This window comes from Pleurodeles waltl, chromosome 8 (genome assembly GCF_031143425.1).
Source record: "Pleurodeles waltl isolate 20211129_DDA chromosome 8, aPleWal1.hap1.20221129, whole genome shotgun sequence".
Classification (NCBI taxonomy): Eukaryota; Metazoa; Chordata; class Amphibia; order Caudata; family Salamandridae; genus Pleurodeles; species Pleurodeles waltl.
The window spans coordinates 378,129,148-378,153,438 of record NC_090447.1 but is presented as its reverse complement, the minus strand read 5'-3'; the positions used below and the strand labels follow the sequence as shown (position 1 = coordinate 378,153,438).

General features: G+C 45.3%; 1 protein-coding gene across 2 annotated transcripts in view; it reads right to left on the bottom strand.

Moving 5' to 3' along the window:
- Positions 1 to 9,874: 9,874 nt before the first annotated feature.
- Positions 9,875 to 24,291, bottom strand: part of EFNB2 (ephrin B2) — a 54,053-nt gene continuing 39,636 nt past the window's right edge. Inside the window, exons 3-5 of one of the 2 annotated variants that reach the window (XM_069204262.1) lie at positions 22,171 to 22,263; positions 18,699 to 18,812; positions 9,875 to 13,517 (exon numbers count right to left, since the gene is read on the bottom strand). In XM_069204262.1, the coding sequence (XP_069060363.1) occupies positions 13,135 to 13,517; positions 18,699 to 18,812; positions 22,171 to 22,263 (590 nt within the window). In that variant the 3' untranslated portion in view covers positions 9,875 to 13,134. The remainder of the gene's footprint in view (positions 13,518 to 18,698; positions 18,813 to 22,170; positions 22,264 to 24,291) is intronic. The other variant, XM_069204263.1, reaches the window with a different exon arrangement.

Sequence of the window (24,291 nt, the reverse complement as noted above, 5' to 3'; positions counted from 1 at the left end):
GTAGTTGCACAGTCAGGATAGTGGTACTTAGATCTCCTGTCTTCGCTCTTCAGCTCAAGCTTAGTACTAAGTGTCCTTCTAATGGCTCAGAAAGAGAAATCTGCGAAAAAGGTCTGCTTGAGAAGATAGGAGGGACCAGTTTCTAGTCTCTGGTGAAATTAAGAAAGAGAAAAAGAAAGAAGAGAAAAAGAAAAGGAAAGAAAAAAGGGGGGGCTAGTGAGGAGAGAAAGAGGGAGAGAAGAGAGGGAGGAGGGAATAGGGAAGGGAGGGGGAGGAGAAGGGGAGGAAGGTGGGAGGGTGGGGGTAGGTGGTTTCGGGTAAATTACTATCTTCCCACTGTAAGGAAGGGAGCCCACACCTGATTGAATATTTGGGCTTGGTCTTGCAGGTTATAGATGGTTCTTTCATGCGTGGCCGTGTGGGTCATGGCTACAATCCATTCTTCCGGGGTTGGAGGGGCCTCTGAGCGCCAATGACGGAGTATGCAGATTTTTGCAGTGGCTAATGCAGTGTGTAGCAGTCTTTTGTGTGGTCTAGAGGGGTCTGGGAGGGAGGTCATGTCTTGTAAGAGTATGAGGGAGGGGGGGAGTGGTGACGGAAGTAACATAGATTCTGCCAGGGTGGAACTCACTGCGTCCCAGAGTGGTCGGACTGTTGGGCAGTCGGTTAAGATATGTTTTGAGTCACAGTATGTCCCTGGGCATCGCCAGCACTTCGCATGCGGGAGAAGCCCTGTCCTGTGTAGTTTCGCTGGGGACCAGTGCCAGTCGTGCAAGACCTTAAAGAGGCAGAACTTTAAACGTGCCTCCCGGGTACCTCTGTCCAAGGCTTCTAGGATGTCTTCCCAGCTGTCTGGGTCTAGGGTCTGTTGCAATCGGATTTGCCATTGTAAATGTAGCTTGTCCGAGAGAGGCTGGGAGTAGAGCTGTCGGATGATTGGGTCATAAAGACCTGCCATAACTCCCTTTTGTGGCCCCCAACGCTGCAAGTAAACCACTATGGGTGAGGACTGGGACCCCGATCGGATAGCATTGGTCCCCTGGGAGATACAATGCCTGAGTTGTAAGTATCTCCACTCTTGACTCGGCTGGGGATCAAATTCCTCCTGCAGCCTGGGGAAGGATTTGAGCGCGTCGTTTTCCAGGACCTGAGAAAGAGTGAGGATGCCGGCCCTCCTCCACTGCGGCCAATTGAGCGCCTCACCGCCTATCCGAAGTCCGCTGTTGCGCCACAGAGGCGCCTGAGCGTGGATGAGGGGATGGACCCCAAGTAGTCAGTGGGCCCTTTGCCAGGCTGCCCTGTTCGCCTTCAAAATAGGATTCACCGAGTTGGAGGATGGAAGGTCATCACGGTAAGGTCCCCCGAGTCCCTCATTCGCAGATAACAGCTGACTTTCCACTGCAATCCACTGAGGCGGGTCTGGCACTTTGGACAATGTATGGGACAGTTGGGACAGCTGTAATGCTGATGAGTAGTGCTCCACCGATAGAAGCCCAATGCCTTGTGGGAGGGATGGGCTAGGAGCTTGGCAGGTGATAGTAGTGGTCGCATTGGGCCCCACACAAATGATCTGATGAGTGCATCTATGCTTCGTAGCGTGGAAAGGGACACCTGTAGGGGGAGGAGTCCCAGGATATAGGTGATGCGGGGTACCGTAACTAGCCTGACCGCCTGTACTCGGCCCCACATGGAAAGGCCCAACTGGGTCCATTTTGCAAAATCAAGTTTCGTCCGTGCAATGAGGGGATCGATATTGTCCGCCACCATGTGCACCAGGCCCGGGTTGACTAGTACTCCCAGGTATTTAAGGCGTTTCGGCATCCAGTGGAATGGATAACCTAGAAGTGCTGCTTTTGTGGTTACTCGCGAGAGGGGAAGCGCCTCACTCTTATCCCAATTAATGTGATAACCAGAGAGGACTGCAAATCCCTCGATGACCTCCAGCAGAGCTGGTATGGAGCGTACTAGGTCCGTGAGAGTTAATAGGACATCATCGGCATATAGGTAGATTTTGGAAATACCTTCGGGTAATGAAAGGCCGGTTATAAGGGGGGAGGATCGAATAGCTGCGGCCAGGGGCTCCATCGCCAGCAGGAACAAGAGGGGCAAGAGGGGGCAGCCCTGTCGTGTACCTCTACGGATAGGGAAGGGGTCCGAGAGGAAGCCTCCACAATTGACTCTAGTCGCGGGTTGGCCATAAAGCAGCTGCACCATTGAAATAAGTTTGCCTCCCAGACCAAATCTCTCCAGGGCCGCAAACAGGTAGGGCCATTCTATGCGATCAAACACCTTTTCGGCGTCTACGGACAGGGTCAGCGCCGTCTCCAGTGAGTCCCTCGAGGTCCATAGGGTATGGCATAAGGTGTGCAGATGGTTCCTAGAGGTGCGGCCCGGTACAAACCCCACCTGTGTATGGTGAATTAAGGACGGTATAACTTTGCGTAGTCTATTTGCCAGGACACTTGCTAGGATTTTGATATCTCCGTTTAGGAGGGACATGGGTCGATAACTGCCACACTCCAGGGGGTCTCTCCCGGGCTTTGGTATGATGGCTATCGTAGCATTATTGGATATGGCCCCCAGTGTCTGTGTTGAACAGGCTTCGTTTAGGGCCTCGTGCAGGATATCGATCGCCTCTTTCCCTAGCCATTTGTAAAATTCCGCTGGGAATCCATCCTCCCCGGGCGATTTGTGGTAGGGGAGGTCGGAGAAGACTCTATCTATTTCCTGTCTGCTTATTTCCCCTTCTAAGAGACTGAAACCCTCATCTGACAGGGAGGGTAGGTCAAGGCCTTCTAAGAAGGCTGCAGTCTGTGCCGGACTGGATGTTGTTTCCGGTGTGTAAAGGTGCCTATAGAATGACGCAAATTCCTTTGCGATAGCTTGCGGGTGTGTTAGTATTTCCCCAGAGGAAGAACGAATAGCCGGGATGGCCAGAGCGGCTGTTCTTTGGCGAAGTTGGGCTGTCAGCAAACGTCCAGCCTTCTTGCCTTGTTCGTAGTGTCTCCCTTGTAACCTCTGTAGGGCGTATTCAGCCTGGGTAGTATATAGCTCATTAAGGGCCATTTGGGCGTGCTCTAAGTTTAGGCGTCCTGAAAGGGAGGGGTGTGCAGTGTATTGCCTAGTAAGTCGGCGAATGTCGAGTTCCAGTGCCGCCTGTTGTTCTTTTCTATCTTTGTTCGCCAGCGCAGCATCCCGCATGAGCTGTCCCCGTATCGAAGCCTTGGCTGCAGCCCACATGATTCGACTAGAGTCAACAGTGCCTAGATTATCTTGGGCGAAGGTGGCTGCAAGGTCCTGCAATTGTAGCTTACCTTGGGGGGATCGGTAGCAATAGACTACAAATCTCCAGGGTTTGCGGCCCGGAGATACTAGGCCCGACTGGATGGCTACACTGATTGGAGAATGGTCTGAGAGGCCTCCTTCCACTATGCTGTCATCGAGAGTACGGGCTACAAGATTGTGGGATAGAAGAAAATAATCGAGTTGGGATTGAGTGCCGTGTACTGGTGAAAGAAAAGTAAATTCTCTTTCTGCCTAGTGGGTCAGCCTCCAGCGATCCACTAGGCCGTTGTCCGAGAGTATGTCGGTCTGTAGGGCTCTGTCTGCATTGTTACTTATGTCCAGGGGTCCCGTTCTGTCTAGTACCACGTCTTAGGCTATGTTACAATCACCTCCTATTGCATAGCGGGATGCCCCTACTTCAGTCAGGAGTCGATTGAGTTGTAGAAAAAAGAGGCGTTTGGGGCCCGTTGGCGCATAGACGGAGCCCACACACAGTGTAGAGTCTCCTATCTTCAGTCTGGCAAATACGTAGCGGCCCTCAGGGTTTATCCATGATTTGATGACCGTATGAGGGAGGGTTTTGCGTAGTAAGATCGCCACCCCGCATTTTCTCGGAGTGTTCTCTGTGCTGGGTGAAGGTGGGTTACAGCTAAACAGGACGGTACCAACCCAGTCACGTCGTAGTTTATCGGATTCTAGTCTGTCCAGGTGCATCTCTTGTAGTAGGGCAATGTCGGTCTGTTTGGAGTTAAGATAGGATAGAACTTTTTTCGCTTAATGAAATGGTTGAGGCCATTTACATTTCATGATATGATCCGTAGGGGTACTGCCGGTGCCTTGTTCGTGTTGGACATCCCCGCGTCTTATGGAAACCCACCCGGGGGTGTGGGCATTAAGGGTAGGGCAGGAGAGTGAGGGAAGGGGTTAGGAAGGGAGGGAGGGGGAGTAGGGACTGGGCTAGGACTCTAGAGGCGGGAAAGGGTGGTTTGAAGGAGAAGACAATAAGTATGTAGGATAAGGAGAAGAGGAAGAGGAAAAGAAGACAATCAGCAGAGAAAGGGAACCAGTAAGCAAGACTGGAGGAGAGAAGAAAGATTAGAAGAGAAAGAAGGAGATCGGGACTAAAGCCCCGGCGTTCGCAAACTTTAACCTGCGGGTCTAAAACCTAGGCCAACTGAGCACCGACGCCCGGCCAGCGGGCCCCGGGCCGAGGGAGGCGGCACAGGCGCGGCATCCAGGTCCCCCCTATGCAGACACTTCCGTCTGCGCATGGGTCTGGGCTAAACAGGAGGGAGGTGAGAGGCCCGAGGGGGGGGGTTGTATAGAGGGCATGTGCTGCTCCTATGATAGCTTTGATCTAGAGATGGGATGGTGCTGTGCCTTTAGAAGGGGAGGGAGGGGGGAAGGGGGGAATGGGGAAGGGAGGACGAGGGAAGGGGGCAAGGAGCAGGAGAAAGTGCAGCGTGGGTCTGCAGGGTTTCTTGGGGAGATAGGGTCAGTACCATGGTCGTATCTAGGGGGATTTAGCCATAAGGACCATGAACCATAATTTTATCTAAGGTGTTACGATGCTCCTATTCGCTAGGCAATTGTATCTATAATCTACTTTACTCTACTCTACCGCCCACAGTGGGCCCTCCACAGCACTCATTGGAAAACAAACCCAACCAGGACGAATTAGCAGTAAATGGAAACAGTATAACAGTTCTAACAGTTCCAAGGGGGTGTGCAAAATTGTTTTTCTAGATGAAACAGATGAAATAGGGGTGGTGTTACTAGAAAAAGAAGGGGGGGGAGGGGGTGGAAACTTCTGAATCTCCAAGGGAGGAGAGAGCAAGGAAGGCTATACGGAAACAGGTGGGAATAAGCAAGGACAATCAAGAACAATCAAAAACAATCGAGGCCGATCAGAGGCAATGGCTCTCAGTGTTATAATGTCTTAGGGGTGCGCGAAAACAAGTACTCATCTCTCCATCTGGTCTTCTCTGCCGTAGGATCCCTTTGGCGCATCCGCGACAGTCCATGGTTTACGATAGCGAAGGCCCCGAAGGGCGCTGTGCCCGTTTGGCCTCAGGTGGAGGGCACTGTAGGTTTCAAAGGGGATCGGGATTTGTCTCTATCCGACAGCTGTGTGTACATCGCCACAACCTGGAGTACTTGGCCCCAATCGTCATAGCTTTTTGTTAGTCTCTCTAGGTCTCTTCCCCTGGTTTGGGGATCCATGGTTGTTCTTCCGTCAGAATCCAGTACAGTTTCTGGATGGCCAGCTCCCGAGGGTAGGCCCTGTGTGTCCTGGGGGGTCTGGACTGTTGTTTCCATGGATTGTGTCTGGTCATAGAGTCCCTCTAGGAATGTTCTTAGGTTCTCCGGGTCGTAGAAGGTCCGCGATTCCCCGTTCTTGGCGATCCACATCCTGGCTGGCTCGAATAGGCCGAATTTCACATCTAAGTGGCGAAGGCGAGAGCGAAGGGAAAGGAAAGCTCTCCTTCGTTCTGCAGTCTCTTTGGAGAAGTCAGCCGAAAGTCGGATTTCCAGGGTGCCCAACCGAAGTGGACCTTGTATTCGGGCTGTCTGTAGCAGTTGGCGAGCCTGCCCATGGCGCAGCATGCAGGCTATGATTGGGCGAGGGCGGTCCTTTCCGTCTTGTCTCTTGGGACCAAGTCTGTGCACCCTTTGAAATTCCAAAGGAGGATCAAATGTTATATCTGGTAGCTTGGGGAGTGTGTCCCGTAAGTAGGAGAGTATGTCCGTGCCCTCAATGCCATCTGGAAATCCGAGAAGGCGGATATTGTTTCTGCGGCTTCTGTCCTCCATGTCAGTTAGTTTACTGCGAAGGTGCAGGAGTTTCTGGTCTCTGTCGGTCCAGGAAGCAACTTGGGTTTCCACTGTCGTCACTCGGTGGTCCAGCCCGGTGATTTGTGACTGGAAGCCTGCTATCTCCTGGCGCATAGATCTTGTCTCTGCCGTTAGCGCCACCGTGGTGTTGTCCATACCCTCCAATTTGCGACCCACCGCGATATCTCCTGTAATATACGGTCCATTGATGCACCTTGCGTGTCATCTGGTACGAGGGTGGGTAGGGGGTCCTCTGTGGGGGGGTGTTTCTGTTGAAGCAGGGCTTCGGAGAAAGGTAGTTGGCGGGCTGGTTTACCCGATGTTTTGCCTGTCGTCTTGCCCCTGGGCATTGCAGGTTCCCACGTGCAGGTAGAGGTCCAGAGGATACCTGTCCTTGTCACAGCAGATGCAGAAAGTGTAGAAAGAAGAAGGAGGGGGAAGGTAGGGAGGGAGGGGGCGCCAGGTGATCAGCAATTTCAGATGGGTACTTTTGGATCTTGCAAGACGACCTCAGAGAGCAGACATCTAGATGCTTGGGCAGTGTGGTGCAAGTCCAGATACGGGTGCAATCTCAGGCAATCTCTCAATATTCCAGGGGCGAGGTCAGTATGGAGATGAGGCCCCCTGCCGCTCACCGACCCCTGCGTTGGCGAAGAAGCCCGTGAAGAAGAAGGAGTAGGAGTGAGGATGAGGTGCGCCTCCTAGATTGGGACTCCTGGGTGTTTGAGGGCACGACTGTTGTTGCTGTCCCCGATCTTCTTTCTTCCCTTCTTCCCCTCTTTCTTTCTGTCTTCCCCCCTTTTTTTTCCCCTCCTCTTCTTTTCTGCTACTTAGTTCTTCTTTATTCATTATTCTTCTTTGTTCGTTTTTGTTTTTCGTTCTTTCGTTTTCTTTTTTTTCCCCGCAGGTTCTTTTCCTACCCCCCCTGCGGGCCTCCGTTGTGGCGTAGGATGGAGGTGGAGGGGTAAGTGTTGCGAGGGCTGCGAATGTAGTGCCCTCCCGGTCCCTAGCTGAGTTGTACAGATTGCTGGGGCAGTCCGGGGAGCTCTCAGGCGTCCGCCGCCCCCAAGATCCACGAAGGAGGGAGGCGCACCTCCAGGGCCGGGCCTCCCTTTTATTCCAGGCCACGACTTCCCACGCCGCGGGCCTGTGGCTCGTCCTCCACTCACCCCAGGCCCGGGGGAGAGCGGCCGCCTCCCGCTCGGGTCTGCGAGGGTGGGCGGGTGGATTCCCGGTCGTCCGCCGTCTAGCGTCCACAATAAAGGGAGGCGCGCCTCCTACCCCGAGCCACTCTCCGGGAGGCGCGTCTCCTGTGTCGGGCCACTCTTCTACTCGAGGCCGCGGCTTTCCATCCCGCCGCAGGCCTCGGTCTCGTCCTCCGTTCTCCCCCGGTCTCTCAGGGGAGAGCGCACCTCTCCCGCTCGAGTCGGCGGCTCCCCTGTTCCTCCGACCCTCCACGCGCACTCCAGCAATGGTTGGGGGGTCTTCGGTGTGCCCCCGGCGCCACCGCCTTCGTTCCGCGGCCCACCGCCTTAAGGAGCTCGTCTCCTAGGCAGCCATCATAGATCGTGGCCAGACCACGCCCCCCAATTAAGGATTTTAAATAGATTATGAACTCTCCTATATGGGCCCTGAAGTCAATTGGTACAACAAAAAAGCTTACACAGCGCCACTTCAAAGGCAGCTTTGTCTATGGTATTTTCCAATTCTTTTTTCAACATATTAGTAGGATTGCAGTAGGGTACTTTGTGTGCACCTTTATTATGCCATCAGCTATTTATTTTATGTTTTTACAGAAGACTACACAAGTGCTCCAATTTACACCATTTTATACAGCTCATCCGGAGTGGACTTGGGATCAAACTCTCATCACTTCAAAACCCCCAATCTGAAAAGTTTTCTGGCACTAAAAATAAACTTTAGTGGTACCCAACCAGTGCCTGGAACTCGCTCCCACCCCCTACTCAAGACACAACCACACCCCTTTGCCTTTAGGAACCTGTTGTTGAAACCTACTTATTGAGACTTCATCTCAATCAACTCCAAAGTATTCCCCTTCCCATTAATTGTTCTTTTCCTATATTCCCATTAATGGAACTTGCTACCACAACCCTTTCCTTCTGAGACATCCTGCAAAATCTTACTCCCTTGTGCTTTTATTTCATGTTACGCACACTACTGCTTTCAGATATATCATAAATCGCTCTGTAAAGTTAAGTTGCAATTTTGTGAATGCAAAACAGGCAAATAGCTCATATAAATCCAACTTAAATGTACGAATGAATGTTTGGATAAGGACCTTAATGAGAAACCCTCCCTTTCAATTCAAATCAGGCTACTGATTGATTTAAAACAAAGTTAAGTGTGCCCGGCAGGTAATACCATTTGTTTTCAGCATAGACGCTACATTTACTCTATAAACACTTATGCCCAATTTCCTTGATTTTTGCATATTCTACATTTAGTTGGTCTATGTTTACACATTGCCGCTAATCCAGATGACAGGGCTTGGCCTCCAACGCTTTCAATAGGTCCTTCAAAGTTTGGGATCATGGCCAAATTGTTCTTCTCTATCACCTCCAAGTACCATCTAGGAGGTCGCATGGTGGCACCTACTTTATTTTTAGCACCTGGAAATTGTGGGTTCCGCAGGCCTGTTTTTCACAAAGCTATCCTTGTGATTGAATCTGTAGCCTGCACTGTGCTCTCACTGCAGCTTGCTGTAGAACCCTTTACATCACAAGACACAACATTAAAGGGAGACAACAGTTCCAATTCTCGCTTTGGGAGCACATGCTCTCATTCAGTGTTGACAATCATGTAGTTTCTGCTTTCCCAGACTAGGTCACCCAGCAATGGTCTGCATATTGTTACATGCCATGTTTTCTTGGCTCTAGGTTATTTAATGTTATCGCTCACCTTATTCAGTAAGTCGCGTTTTGTCAAACACATAGTGGTTTATTTATGTGGCAAGGGTTGTGATGAGAGGTGTGCTGGTCTCATAACTTCCAGGTGCTCTGCCCCAATTCACAATCATCCTCCTTTATTTCACTTTTCAGTACAATGTGCTTTAACAGGTAAAACACACACTTGCTTGGCTACACCCAGACAAGACACTCTCACAAAGAACAATGCATCACTAGAATACTAGGGCATCAGACTGTCTACCTTTCATTGGTATAATCGCGTTTAGAGCGGGCGCCTGGGGGCGTGGCCATGCACCTGTCGAATAATCATAAAAACCATCTGCTAAATGCATCAAATGTGTCTGTCACCTCACAATACACATCATATAAGGGAGCTGGCCAATAAGGTTCCTGTTACGAAAACCTGCATTACAAGCTTACTGGTACAGAGAGCAGTCCCTTTATTAAAAAATAAAACAACTCTTCACAGTTCCACTTTGAAGGCTGATGATAATGTATTTTTCCAAAAAAACAAAACAAACATCTGTAGATTAAAGAAAAAATGGAAGAGATTTTAGAATAAGATAACACTTGATTCTCCTGGAGGTACAAGAAATGCCTTGGAAGATCTGGTGGGTGCAATGGTCGTGCCATCGATGCCCACTGACATTCATGAGTAATTGCCTGGTGACAGACAAATCGCTATAGCAGGCACACTAGCCTACTGTGCTGTCTTACCAATCTGAACCATAGGTTAGATTCTATGGTTGTAAAAAAAACAATCCTACATTTTGTCAGAAATCAATCACACTTTATGGACCAAAGTAAATCTCTGCAAACACCGTTTTCCATAGGAAAAAAATATTTTATTTTTTAAGAACAAATTCAGTTTGAAACAGATGTGGAATGTGAATTTCATAGGTTTTTTTTTCCGGGAAGAGGAGAGGTTGAGGAAAGAGAGGGAAATAGGACTAACTGCAATGAGCAACTAAAGCAGATTCCAAAACCTGGAACAGGCTGTTTTAAAAGAAGGAAACCAAATATTTATAACTAAAAGCATAATACTGTGTTACTTACAAAATTGAACAAGGGAATTATTTTAAATAAATATTCATGGTACACAATTACGGCACACAAATGCAGCAATTTGGCAACCTTTTTACCATTTGTTTTCTTATTACAGTGCAAAGGGGGGAATGGCACTGCCTTTAAACAAGCTGTAGCTAAATACATTGCAAAATTCATATTTTATAGAAAACATTTTGCTCTGAACTTTATAAAAAACAACATAGCTCTATGTACACAATCTGGTTAAGAAAAGCCATTTTCTGTCTTTTTTTATGTGTCTTATTTTAAAAAGGTGAATAAGGCTACTGAATCACCCCCCAAATCCATTAACAGTTCTGGACGTATGTACAGCATCGTCACACAGACGTCGTGGAGCAAAAAAGGTTGCTAAGTCAGGGGCCTAGGGGGTTGGATGTTCAAACTAGCAAGGCATTTATAGAAAAACTTTCCAACGCTGAACCAGCTCCAAAAACGCAGGAACCGTTGGTAGATTGTCATATTATGCACGAGGAACAAAACAAAAATGACTAAAGAACCCACAGTGCATCCCCCCCTTACTTTGTTGCAAGTTTGCTCTTCACCAACGCATGTTTTTTTCACAGTTTACAAACAGACCTCCCCCATACCTCTCACAGGCCAACCAATGGCACAAAAAAGGTCAAAGCTGCTAACAGGTCCGAGCCAATTTTACCTTCTTCCTCTCCCCTACCCACTCCATAGAAAGTAAAAATACAAAAATAAATTAATTCCTAAAGGCTAAACAATGAACCCTTGTGCGGGGCTCCTGTTGAGGGGTGGGGGTGGAGGGAGAGGAAGGGTGGCATGTGCACCATCGCTGGTCGCCATGGAAACCCCCTAAAGGGCGAACCACACTGTACTTTGAGTTCTGGACCAACATCATTTTCAGGTTCAGCAACTAAGAGAGGGTAATTGATTCCGTGGCAGTTGACATTTTTTTTATTTTATTATTTTTCATGTGTCTTTCAGGTGCTCCTCTGCGATCTGAGAACCTCAAAATGCTGTTGCTTCATTCTCTTTCCAACTGAGAGAGCAAAATGTTACCATAGTAACAGAACTGTGATAAAAGGGGCTTGTTTTGCATAGCACATCCCACTGCGTGTGTGCGTGTATATATTAATATACATTAATATATACATGTTGTAGGTTATCAAATGAGGGCTCCAGTACTAAGCTGGGATTTTTTTCTGCTATAGCCCAGTCCACAAACGGCGGAATCCTTAGTGCACCCCTGCCCATTAAGGCAAAGCAAAACATAACACAGAATAGAAATGCCGGAACGTCTTCTCATTGTTCAGCATGCCATGCTGTGCATACTGATTTCCTGATATTTTTGGGCTGTTTCCTAGCTCGCCTTTGCACGAGACGCCCATGCAAGCATTTGTTATTTTTGCATTTTTTCTCAGTGGTGTTATTTTTGGAATAGGGTTGTTTTTCCCAGAAGCGCTGTGCCCATTTCTTTTGTGCTCCCAGGACAGACTGCGCCATTCAGCTGCCACAAACTCGATTTTTGCATTGTGCTGTACGCACATTTTAAGGATATACGAGCAAAATGGGGAGGGGTGGTGTAGAGTTATAAGTAGCGCATCATGAGTGACTACCTCCCGTATTCCTCCTTGGGTCTAAGAATTCATATTTCTGAGCACTACTAGTGGGGGAGGGGACATTTGAGCTAATGTGCTTAACTTGAGATGGGGCATCAGTGAACTGCCAGCTTAATCAATTCTGCGCTTGACTGGGGCAGTGCTGCCCTGAGCCTCCATCTCACAAGGTATATTGTAACGCAGACAGGAACGGACACAGCCTGCCTTACTCAGGAAAACTGAGTATATCTCAGAAAACACGTCCCTTCTCTTCCGCGTCGAACCCCCTAGATCAGATCGGTCCCTGCAATTTTCTCTAGTGCGCTCCAAAGGTAAGGTAAAAACATCAGTAAAGCACCAAAGCCTGCTGAATAGGTCGCACAAAGCAGACAGTTAATAGCGGTGTATCTTATTGCCAGTACCAACAATGGCCCTCCGACTTATCATCAGCACCTCCTATGTCCTCCCGTCAGCCCGCTTATTCATCTCTCCGACAATGCCCCTTTGTCCCACTGTGCTGAAGGTACTGTTTGTTTGCTGCACACTGCTATTCGAGAGCAGCCAATGGATTCCACCAAGTGCGTCCCTAATCCTCTGCCTGTGTACGGTATCTCGCCCACCCCTTGTAAGTTAAGATACAAAGTGCTGTGCTACGTAGATTGCTTTCTCTTGCCAGCTTCTACTTCAGAGGTGGCGGCATTCAGCTGCAATTGCAGCCACCCCAGCCCGACCTTCTCCCCCAGAAACTCCTGGTCGTTACACTACTGGCATCTAGCTGGAAGTCTCCCTGTAGGCAAAGTAGACTTTATCTACTACATTAGCCATTCAAGTGTGGTTGCTACGAAAAATGGAAAAGAGTGTGGAACTTCACTGAAGATGCATGATGAGTAGTGATAGGTGGACTTATGTGTAGGATGGCATGGGTCTCGACATAGTAGCAGAGGGAAATGTAGTGGTGTGCTAACAGCAAGAGAACTTAAAAAAAGTCTTACTCCTATACAGAGGTCTGTAGGACAAACCTAAAGTTCATAGAGGAGAGCACTAATGAGATACACACCCAGGAGACTTTGCTTCAAGCTCAGTATCTCTGGGCACCTACCCAGGGCATCCTGAACTGACAATGTCCATAATTCACTTCATCACTCCTGGGTGTCAAAGTGTGCCTGAGTGCCTCCGGCACATGGCTCGCGGATGAAGGATGTGGCAGAAGCACATGTGTTTGTGATACAAAGTCTTCCAGCTCATGGCAAACACTTTATTCCTTGAAGAGGGCTTCTCTCACCCTCAGGACTATTGAAGGTTCTCTTCAAAAGAAGATTCTTCCTCCTTCCCTCCCCAATGCCAGTCAACATTACTGCACAGGGGCACGTCATAACACCCTGTGAGAAAGCAGCGGACCAGTGAGTTTCCTCCATGTCTCACATGTACCAGAGAGTTCATCAGACCTTGTAGTAGATATTTGCAGGGCTCTGTGGTGGCATCTCTTGCACAATGTACACGGGATGCCCGTAGTCCCCACTGACTTTCTCATAGTGCGGGCAGAAAACACTGTCTGCAGTCCTCAGTGGAATGATAATGTCACTGGGCTCGGAGCCATTGTTGTTGCCACCGCGTTTTGGGGTGGCTAATGTACTAAGTGACAGCGTTGCTGTGTGCGGCGGTGAGTGCTTCCGGTGGCGTCTTCTGTACTTCAACAACAGCACAATCAGTGTGATGATGATGACAATGAAAATGATGGTTCCCGATGCAATGCCTGCGAACAGGGCTACTTCTGAACCAAGGATGCTGGACTGTCCTCCAGTTTTACCATCTGAACTGGAACCTGGATGAATTAAAAAACACAGAAAGCAAATTAACAACTCACCCAGGCAATTCTTACCACCACAGTTAAAAATACGTGAAGCCAGCATGCACCCAACAGAATTACACGACAGCTGAACTCTGACCAACCAATTATGCCCTTACACTGTCGAATGCAAACATCAGGGTCAGCAAAGGATGCTAAGCTAGACTCAAGTTTCCTGGTTCTCCTTTCTATGTTGCTCCCTAGCCACATTCTTTTTTTCCTTTCGTACATCAACCTTCATCAGTACTGGTAGCAGAGATTGACAGGCAAACTTTGAGGCAGGCTCATCTCCTAGCAGATGCTGGCAGGCCTGAGGCGCAAACAGCGAAGACATGAAATGACAATTCCCGGGACAGCTGTCATTGCTTCTATCACACTAGCCGCCTTCTTGTACTCTTCTGATCAGAAAAGCATGCTTCCTTGTCTACTTATGCAAAGTGGTTCACCATATTAGAAGAACAAGCGAGTTCACGCTGAGGTGGTAGGTAAGCAGAATGTTAATGCACAGTTGCAGTAACCGATTTCATAAGCAAAATAAATACAAAAAAGCATCTATGGTGCATATTACCCACTATAACTGGCTAGGAGAACAAGTGCGTTGAAAGGGCTGGCTCTGTTGAACACGAAATACTGGGAAACCTGCAGGGCTCCTACTCCCTCCACCTTGCTCATCATTACGGTGAATAAGGAGGTTTCCATTTTCCTAATCCTAAAGTCTGAGAGCACATTAAATCGGTTTTATCAGTGCCAGGGAAACAGGACTTGGAAAGAAAGGGGCTGCTGGCACAGGATTGACATTCCCATCATGGAAACACAACACCGGGAGTACATGACATAAGAACCTTCTCTCACTTACAACCTTTACTCCTGGTAGTGTATTAATGATGGGATTTCTTTTTGTAGAGTCCATTGCCTCTGCCCACACCCCTTCTACTTCCAGTCATGCATAGAAGAAGTCCCTAGTAAGGTATCCACAACCCTGCAAGGATATTGCAGTCCTGAATTCTGAGCTGTTCAATGCTTGCATCAAAGCTGAGATTACAGGTTTCTCCTTTTGGAGCCTGATCATATAATATTCCAGTGGCTAAAAACATCACGTGTGCTAAAGTTTATCACCATCAATTGAAGACCTATAGAGATTATATAACTCATGGGTACTCACAAACTTTTTATCGGGGGCCAAAATTGCAGCATTGTTTGCGGCCGAGGGCCGCACTGAAGTGACAGCGGGGGGCTTAGAGGGGCGGGGCTTAGAGGGGCTAGATTTAGCAATTAGTGATATCTGGCGCAGATAGACTGCTTGCTCCTGTCACCCTGATGGACACAAATGCCATGGAATCTAATATTGTTGAAGTCTTTTTCACTTCAGTATTTGGTCTAACTTCTAAAGACAGCCGAAGGAAAGAGAGACTAAATGGAGCCAATGAAATCCAGTCAAACTTTGATGAACATAATTTTTTAATTTCTTAAGGTGTCAATTAGATCTACAAGGTAAACTTACAAAATATGTTAACAACATCTTAGTACTGCACTGGCAGATGTAATGTGGTGCCAGGAGTGCTACCGTGCCTCCCTGCCCGGTTCACTTTGTTGTTCCTGAGGCATCCCTTGCCTGTCAAGCCGTAAATTCGAGATAACAGCATGCATTTTATATCTGGAATGCAAATTAAATGTTTGCATATCACGTGCAAAAGGCAATGCAATTCACTGCTGACCTCGCTTTCCAGCGCCATAATTTCAAGAGCTTATTGCAGAGAACGTTGAAAGTACACAAGACCTGATTCTGCCAACTGGTTAAGGCAGCAGCAGACAGCAAATCACCGTTTCTGTTAGAGTTTGACCACTGTTCCCCTTACTGAGTCCACTACTTTGGTTCCTAGCATCGGCCACAAGTGCCTGCAGCTGCTCTTTCTGGGAAGAAGGCAGAGGTGAACTGTTTACAGGTTTTCAAAGTAACATATGGAGTCAACTGCTATTTTTTGGCTTTTTAGATTAAACTAAGGCATTTTGGGGACAACTGTTCCTGTTAAATATATATTTTTTATCATTCCAAGTATTTCATTTTTACTGAGAGTACCAATGGTGCTTATTAAACTGCGGAGGGCCTATGGAGTGTTGAGTAGGAAGTCTGCCTGGTCCCTATTGACAGCCAGCAAAATGGACCCCTAGGGATCCAGTGTGAGATTGGAACACATAAATAGTAGGCCTTTCACACCAGTGTCTCTGGTGTCGCTGCACCTGCTACACTAATCATAGCTGAACCCCAGCCTATGCGAATGTGTGTAAGAGTCAGACCAAGTTTTAGGGATATCTTGGGGACCAGCACAACATGCAGTGAAAGGCCTAAACTCGGCCTCAACTCAGCCAAGCGTAGAGCTGCCAGGCACCACACATGGACTAGACCAGTCCTGGGTGAGGGCAGGAGATGGTGAGGACTTTGTTGGTGGGTGCTGAAGAAGATTTGTGAACTGAGATGCAGCTCGTGGTCCACAAGCAAATCCTAGATGCATGAGTGTCCCTTTGTCACAACCTTGGACGTGCAATACTGTTCTTGTATAAGCTTTTTAATGTTATTTATTTTATGTTATTGAGTTATTTAACACAACATGACCTTTGTACAGCATATTTTCACCTGCTACCTAAACTAAAAACTGCTCACCCTTATAAATACTAATACAGACATCGCTGTGGATCAGAGAGACCACCCAGCTTGGGCACCTGTTTCTAGAGGTTGAATTTATATTGTTCGAACAGTATACATCGAATGCTACCACTACCTCCTAGATATTTTAATTACTTTAGCTGATTATGTTTAATTAAATTAGCTGCTAAGCCTTCATTCCTGATGTTTCCTCAAGAACCACCCGAATATAGCTTTTGGCACAGTTACTATCATCCAATAACTGAAAATGGGCATCTAAACTGTATAGTCTATTTATTACAGCCACGAGACTCTCCTTTTCACCAGCAAACAGTTTCTTGAGAGAAGCATTCGGATTAGGTAATCGAGGGCATGGTTTAGACGCGAGTGAGTGGTGGATGAATCTTCAGCTTCCATTTTCTGCCCGGCGTCAGCGCGGAAGACGTCTGAGCATTTATTTTTTCACGTCTTCACACTTACTCTAAAGTTTAGAGTAAGTGTGAAGACGTGAAAAAATAAATGCTCAGACGTCTTCCGCGCTGACGCCGGGCAGAAAATGGAAGCTGAAGATTCATCCACCACTTACTCGCGGGCCGCCAAGGTAGGTCCGTGGGGCCGCTGGCGGCCCGCGGGCCGTACTTTGAGTAACATCGTATAACTGGACAAATATTACATGAACTGAATTCACTCTTATTGGTTGATGCCTTACACAAATTGGACATTTTGAGTTTCATTGTTGAATGGAATCTCACATGAATGGACATTAGCCTTTTATTGTGTTTTCAAAGGGGTGAAAATTGTTTTAGGTTTCTCATGTAACCATATGAAGTTTGGATCTAATGAGCAATATGTTGCCTTTTTTATATATAGAAATGTATCATTATTAAAGTTATTAATGATTGAATGAATATGGACACTCATGATTCTACATTTTCTTATGCTTGATTTTCTTTCTCTCCTCACCTATTACTCATTTGAAGAGATTTCTCTGGATGGTCCAATTAGGTACTATATTAATGATTTAATATATAAGTCTGGGTGCTCCATTATTATTGAATGTTTATAATAACTGGTATTTTCCAGCTTACACATGGTGGCAACAGATGTGTTATAGTGTTATTGAACACCATTAAGTTGATACTTTGCCATTGAACAGTTCTTTGGATGTGCGGCTAGTGTATAGTCATTGTTGCCATGTTTTTCCTTTTCAACATTCCAGGCAAAATGGCCATCTATTTTAATTATCATAACCAAGAAGAGAACATCTCTTCTGTGTTAAAGGACAAATGAAGAACTGTCTATAATCTCACTGCAAACACTGTTTTACAGTCTGTGTGATCTATGTAGATAGAAAATGTATCTATTACCAAAACACTAAATACATGAGGATCTTTGAGAGGTTTATCAGTGTCCACGAGGTGACTTTGTGGTTAGCGGAGTGTTAGCGGAGTGTGGATAAAAGCCTTTTTTTGCTCATCATACAATAATCTTGTGCTGAGGTACAGACATCACTACAAGTAAAGAAAAACGAATCAGGATGCCGTCACTTGAATTGAAGCGCGCTCTTTTAAAACCACCACCACCAACAGGAGCAGAAATACAGACTCAAAAACAATATTAAAAAATTCACATGTTTCAGAAGGTTATATGGGGAGGCCAGGATTCAAACCAGCGAAGTCCCCTCCAACCTCGGGTGTCTTGCTGCTGGTGCATTAAGCGGCCGAGCCATCTTCTTCTAGTAAACTCATTTCGGCTGGTATTAAAGCCAAGTTTGTAATCTGCTGTCGAAAGCTGGCGTGCTAATGCATCAGCAAGGAAGACAAACGAGAGGGAGAGACTTCTCAGGTCTGTCGGCCAGTGTCCAAAATGAAAGGCAGCAATTAAAAGTATAAAAGCACTTAAAGCGCTTCAGGAGCGGGAGCTTTTCTGGAAATCGTACCAGAGTTTGTGGCTTTTAAGTACCATTAACCATAACACAGTCGAGCTGAAGTAATGGCTGTCAGTCCTGGGTACAGACAAAGAGGCAGGGGGCTAATGCATAAAAGGGTTTCTCCATTCTGTTTCTATGGAGAAATACGTTGATCCATAATGGGCCAGATTTACAAATATTCTTCCACGAGTAGCAATATCTTAAGTGTGAACTGCACATGGGTTTCCAGGTCTGATTCAGAAAACGTTCCCTGCGAGCAGCTGTGCCTTATACCAGGTTTAGATGTAACTTAGTCAAGAAAAAAGCTTTTTCATTGACATAGCAATTTTTACTCCTATAAATTTGTGAGTAACTTACACCTAAACAAGGAGTAAGACACACCTACTCACATGAGCAGCTTTGTGAATAAGACCTAGAACTTTATGGCAATTCACACCTGAAGCAGGAGTAAGCCATAAACACTCACAGAAATGCTTATACAAGGTTAATATTTGGAACTATTAGATAGGGGTTATATTGAGGTGTTAGAACTAATAGGTTTTTAGGGAAAAAATACTTATTATATTAAAAGCTTTGCGGTATCTACCTGCAGGGACATTTACAAATGGACTAGTGGTGGAACTTTTCCCGTTGCTACCTTGTTCCTGCTCTGGACGTCGGGTCAGGCCGGCGTCCTCAGATGATGAGACAGAATCGGGATCTGCAAGAAACAAACCAGGGATTGGTCAATTAGTCAATCACCTAAATCAAACTTTATCAAGTGCACGGGTCCCGTGATGGGCTAGAATCTTGAACAGAAGGTTATTAATGCAGACTGTACACAGAGAGAGACAAATCCTTCTCCCCTTACAGAGATCCAATTCCAGATGTTTATTTTCAATACAGCAAAGCAAAGCTGTGACTGGCTGACAAGGTGAGAAAAATTATTCAGTTTTTGCTGCACAATAGGTTGTCTATACATATAGCAGAACAAAGGATGAGGGCTTTGTCTGCACAACAGGAAATGGACCAGGCAGCTAACAAGCACAAACGTAGTCCTACAGTTGTAGACCAGCAACTACATTCTAGGACTTGTGGTACTGCCTTTTCCCACCTAAAAAAAGCACTAGTATCGGTGAGGAGGGCCAGACACAAGATCACATAATGGACAGCTACCCTGAGGAGTGGGTTGTCCAAATTATAATTCTGGTGATGTCACCACCAGGATACACAGTGCTAAGGTGTTGAGAGGGTATATATCAGACTTCCTGCCATATTGCCAAGCTGTTGTTGCAACTTTAAACTGATCCCGTAATGGTATATCAACTAGAGCATTTACATTTTTTATTTATTCTAACACTTAGGTATTATTTGAACCTTAACAACACACATCTGTTTAAGCTTCCACTGCATCATATACATAGAGCAAACAGAGCAGGATACATAACAAGTTTCTGTTTGAAATTGCATCTAGGGGTTCTGGTGACATTTTTAAACCACAAGGCTAAAGGCCATGTCATTTGTAAAGGTCGCTGGAACCCCAAGAAGGCACTATACCCTTTATGTATTCTTATATAACATGTTTATTTTAGGGTAGTTAACATTAAAATTGTGTTCACTTCATGATGCTGCAAACAATGAACACTGAGTGGAATTAAAATATATATTTTTTTTTCCTTTCATAAATAAATTGGGTGGTCCAACCATAAACAACGGTGTGAGCCTGTTGATTTGGCTGTGGCATTTACCACATAACTACACAATCAACTCAATACCCATATAAAATGCACATTTCAACAAAAATATTGTTTCTAGCTTAAATGGGTAAGAATAATACTGACACAAAATGGGCTGCATAATTTGCTTTTACTTTAGACAACCTTGCTGCATAATTTGGCCCTCCACTGCCACATTGTAAGTTATTTCGGCTTCTGCTGTGATCAAGGCAAAAGTAGAACTGCACCCTACTCTGCTGATAGTATGTTAATATAGCATATATATATATAAATATATAAACGTACAAACAGATACGCGAAATGCAATGCTATTTATTACCATTTTGGAGGGGCATGATTTGTGAGAGGTGAAGGCTCGAGTACGCCATGATACCCCTCCCCTCAATCGCCAATGGAAATAAATAAAATATTACATTCCACACATATGCAAATATGATTTATGCCATGTTATTTTTTTATGTAATTTTTTTTAATAACGATATTTTAACAAAACCAGGATACTAGGGGTTAACCTTGTGCAGTAAGATCAGCTCACATTGAAAAATCCTTCTCACCATTCTGAGAGTTGTTTCCATTTGTGAAGTAACTGTATATGCACTATGTGATGCAGAAAACAGTAGTTTTCTCCTATCAAATTAACTCTGCAGTAGTAATCAACTGGAGTTTCTCCACGTTTATTTTAAATGCAATGATTATAAATATATATAACAATCATAGACTAAATAACTAGATTAAGCTGCAGGCAATAAATAACTAGATTAAGCTGCATGCAAACTAGGACAGTACTTATTGTCACAGAATATTTGTATTTGTTCACAGAATATTAAAGCCTTCAACTGCCTCAAAATAAATTACAAGTGCTCTACCTCGGCACGTGGATACAGAATCATAATTGGAACAAGAAAAGAAAAGGTTCACTGTGAAGAATCCTCAAAGAGTAAGTAAATACGTGATAACGTGTGAAGAGGATAGGGGGTGGTTAGATGAGGGGCAGCAGTATCCATTTTCCTTAATATTGTTTACAGCTCCACGAAACCAAAACCTATTCCTGTATATATACACACTTTACCCAGACCTCAAATCATGTCAAACATCGCAATTCGATTAGTGGAGGGAAGAGAGTTCATGTCAACATCTCAGTTCACTGCCAGGATTCCACTCATACTTTGCAATTCTATCAGCTGATAATCTTGTGTTTTGTACACAACGGCAAACAGTACTTTGGCTGCCAACTCTATATTCTACTCATCGTGTTGTAAGAATTTAAACTTTATGTTACACTGAGTGTGGCAGATATGTTGATCGTCTAAAACCCAAGCACACAAGGCCCAGAATTACACAGACTTCCAAAACCTTTGAAAGAAGCTTTCCCATTTGCAGGAGTAAAGATCCTACCTTAGTATACTGAAAACGTAAGGGCAGAGGGTAACGGTTTTCGTGACAGTACTGGTTTCTGTCTATTACATTGTCCGTTTTCTGTAGAACGGCAGCTAAACGAACTGTAATCAACCTTGGGTTGGGTAAAAAAGCCTATTTTTAAACTACTTCGAAAATCATGGGATTTAAAACGTGCATATTCTCACTTTGCACCTCATGCAAATTGCTGGAATCATGAACAAATATTCTAAAACATTTAGAAAATGCAAAGTGGTCAGAAATTTACATCAGTTTACATGCTTGAAAGAAGTGAAAAAGACGACAAAAAAGTAGGGGAATGTTTTTTCATCAATTAAAAAGTAGGGGCATTAGTGCCCGTCCAATCCCACCCACTTCGAAAACTGCCCTAAGTGCAGTCCAAAATAGCTTCAGGGGGCAATTGGAACTTTTCTACTTTTGTGTTACAGTGGGCGGTTTTCCTATTTATTTGCACTATATATCGCTGAGATGTACAATAATAACTTCCTTATTTCTTCACTTCTTTCAAAGCATGTCAACTGTGTCACATTCATTAGGACTAAATAAAGCTAGTACACTCATATGCGATTATTCACAATTCCTGAGAAAGGTGTGTCTGAGACTGACACAATGTGTAAATAAACACTCCTTACCGACTAGTACTTCATACCGAACCTTTGATTGCAATCTGTCTCTAAAAGTGAATATTTCCTGGTAAACATCTATAAACCTGTGGCTTCTGCCTGCTTATTAGAAGACAGGTAAGGGATATATATATGAGGTGTGTACATTTTTAAAGTAAACCTATCTTCCCTTTCGAAAAGAATATGATAGGAATGTCACTAGAAAACATGGTGAAGTTATCAGACAAACCTCACTCGACTTACACATCTAAGTAGACCGGCTGAGTACTGAACTACACAAAAAAATGCAGAGAGGACATTTTACCTTGTCCAACCTTCATACGAATCTTCATAGCTTTTGTCAGACACACCCCTCCTTCCTGGTTGTCCACACCTTCAAAAGACCCATTTGATGTAGCTGTAATACAGTAATGAATGTGATATTAACATACAGAAACAGAAGTCTTCTACTCAAGCAATTTACAATTGAGAAAACAGGCCTTAAACAGAGTAACCTAATTCAAGAAGATGTGAAATTGGCTTTCCTTAGCAATGCCCTAGTGATTCAATTCTGCAATAAGTGGTTTCTAAGATAAATATTATAAAAAAGAAGCATACACCAACTGCTAAGTCTCAGGTTGCGAAAGGTATTCCATGTTCACAACGCCTAAAATCTTTCTCATAGGAAGCTGTCCTCAAAAGGTTGGAGAACAAATGTGGCCTGCATCTGAAATGAAATGGGGAAATCCTAGCTTGCCTGAGAGCAGGAATTAGCTACTGATGTTTTCTGTTTGATATCTGTCAAGGATTTCCTCCATAAGACAATAACAAAAGTTAAGTGGAAGAATCTTGCGACCTCCGACTACCAATATCCCAAAAACAGACTGGATGCACAGCCTCCAATGTATTCCAATGGGAACTGAAGGTATTAGCAGTTACTTTCCAGGGATGCAAAGAGTATGTCTGGGTGAGAAATGTGCCAACGTGCATCTCATGTTATGGCCACAGGGTTCTAGTATTCCAGGACACTAGACTATGTCATGAATGATATTTTGAAAGACATTACCAAGCATGGACATAAAGGTCTTCTGAAGCTGCAACACTAATCACTAATTTGTTTTTCTTTTCTTTTTTTCTGACTTTTTGCAAAGTCGTGGTCCTTTATAGGTACAAGCCCTTAGCTCTTACAGGTTTGGCAGTTTTTGTATCAACATCTGCAAAAAATAAAGAACATCCAGTTCTCAACTACACATAACGTTGGCTGAGTTCAAAAGCAATTTTCCTTGTCAATCTAATCCAAAATTCAAAATTCCAGTTTAACTTTTCAGTTCAAACTAAGTTAGGGACACCTCTAAAGGGGCTGGGACATATGCAAAAAAAATGTCACGTCATAATATGCTAGGTAATTCAGCCACATTTAGAATTGCACATCTGGCATACCTACAACATGCCTAGAACCCATGAGAAGGATTCAGTGACATGGAATTCTGAAGAAACATTGCCTTATTTTAAACCTATGATTCAAATTTGAGGCCTTTGTGCTTAATAAACAAGCAGAATACCCTAAAAATTGGAAGACGCCCCGCAGCCCTTAAACACGTGCATGATCTGTTGAAAATATTCTGTTCGAATGAAGTATTAAAAATGTACAAATCTTGTCACAAATAAAGATACGCGTTTGCTAGTCTAATTCTGATCTTGTTCCTTATACTGCTACCACAGAGTAGTATACAAACATTCCACTGAAAACGTCTGCATCATCAGAAAACAGTGCTTTAGATGCATTTTTACTGAACCGCAGCCTCTCCGCGTGATGCTGCTCGAGGGTATGCTATTTATTGAGAATTAGAGGGCCGGGGGGTTACTGCAGAAACAAAACAGAACATTATGAAGACGCATAGCCCATCACAGAGTTTATAGCCGACTATACTTACAGACAAAACTCCATAAGCATGTGCATACAACTTTAGCGCGAAACAAACAAAATGGCGGACTTGCTATCTTTAGCCCACACTATCACTATTCGAATGCTCATATGCAAGTTACCATGCTATGTCCCGTACACACTCTGCCCCGCTGGGTCAAATGTAAATCCCAGTATACAAAGCTCTCCCTGCCGCACAGTGTGCGCGTGCATTGTATTGCAAGGGATGCCATGGAGTGCAGGAAGTAATCAGGCGCGCTGCACACCCTTGAGCAGCACCTGGCAGGAAGATTAACAACGTCACGCTCGCATGCAGAAGGATGACACTAAACCCACTGTGCTTTCTCATTGTCGTGACTTCCCCTGTGCTCTTTGTGTGCCCTCTGCAAGCTAGGATTTTAGACCACCTACAGCCAAGAAAAAGCAACACCTAAAGCCAAACTTAGAATCTATTTTAAACCCCCTTTGGGTGACTCGGATTAAAATGTGTACGCTTGGTTCTCGTGTTTCCCCGTCTCCCCT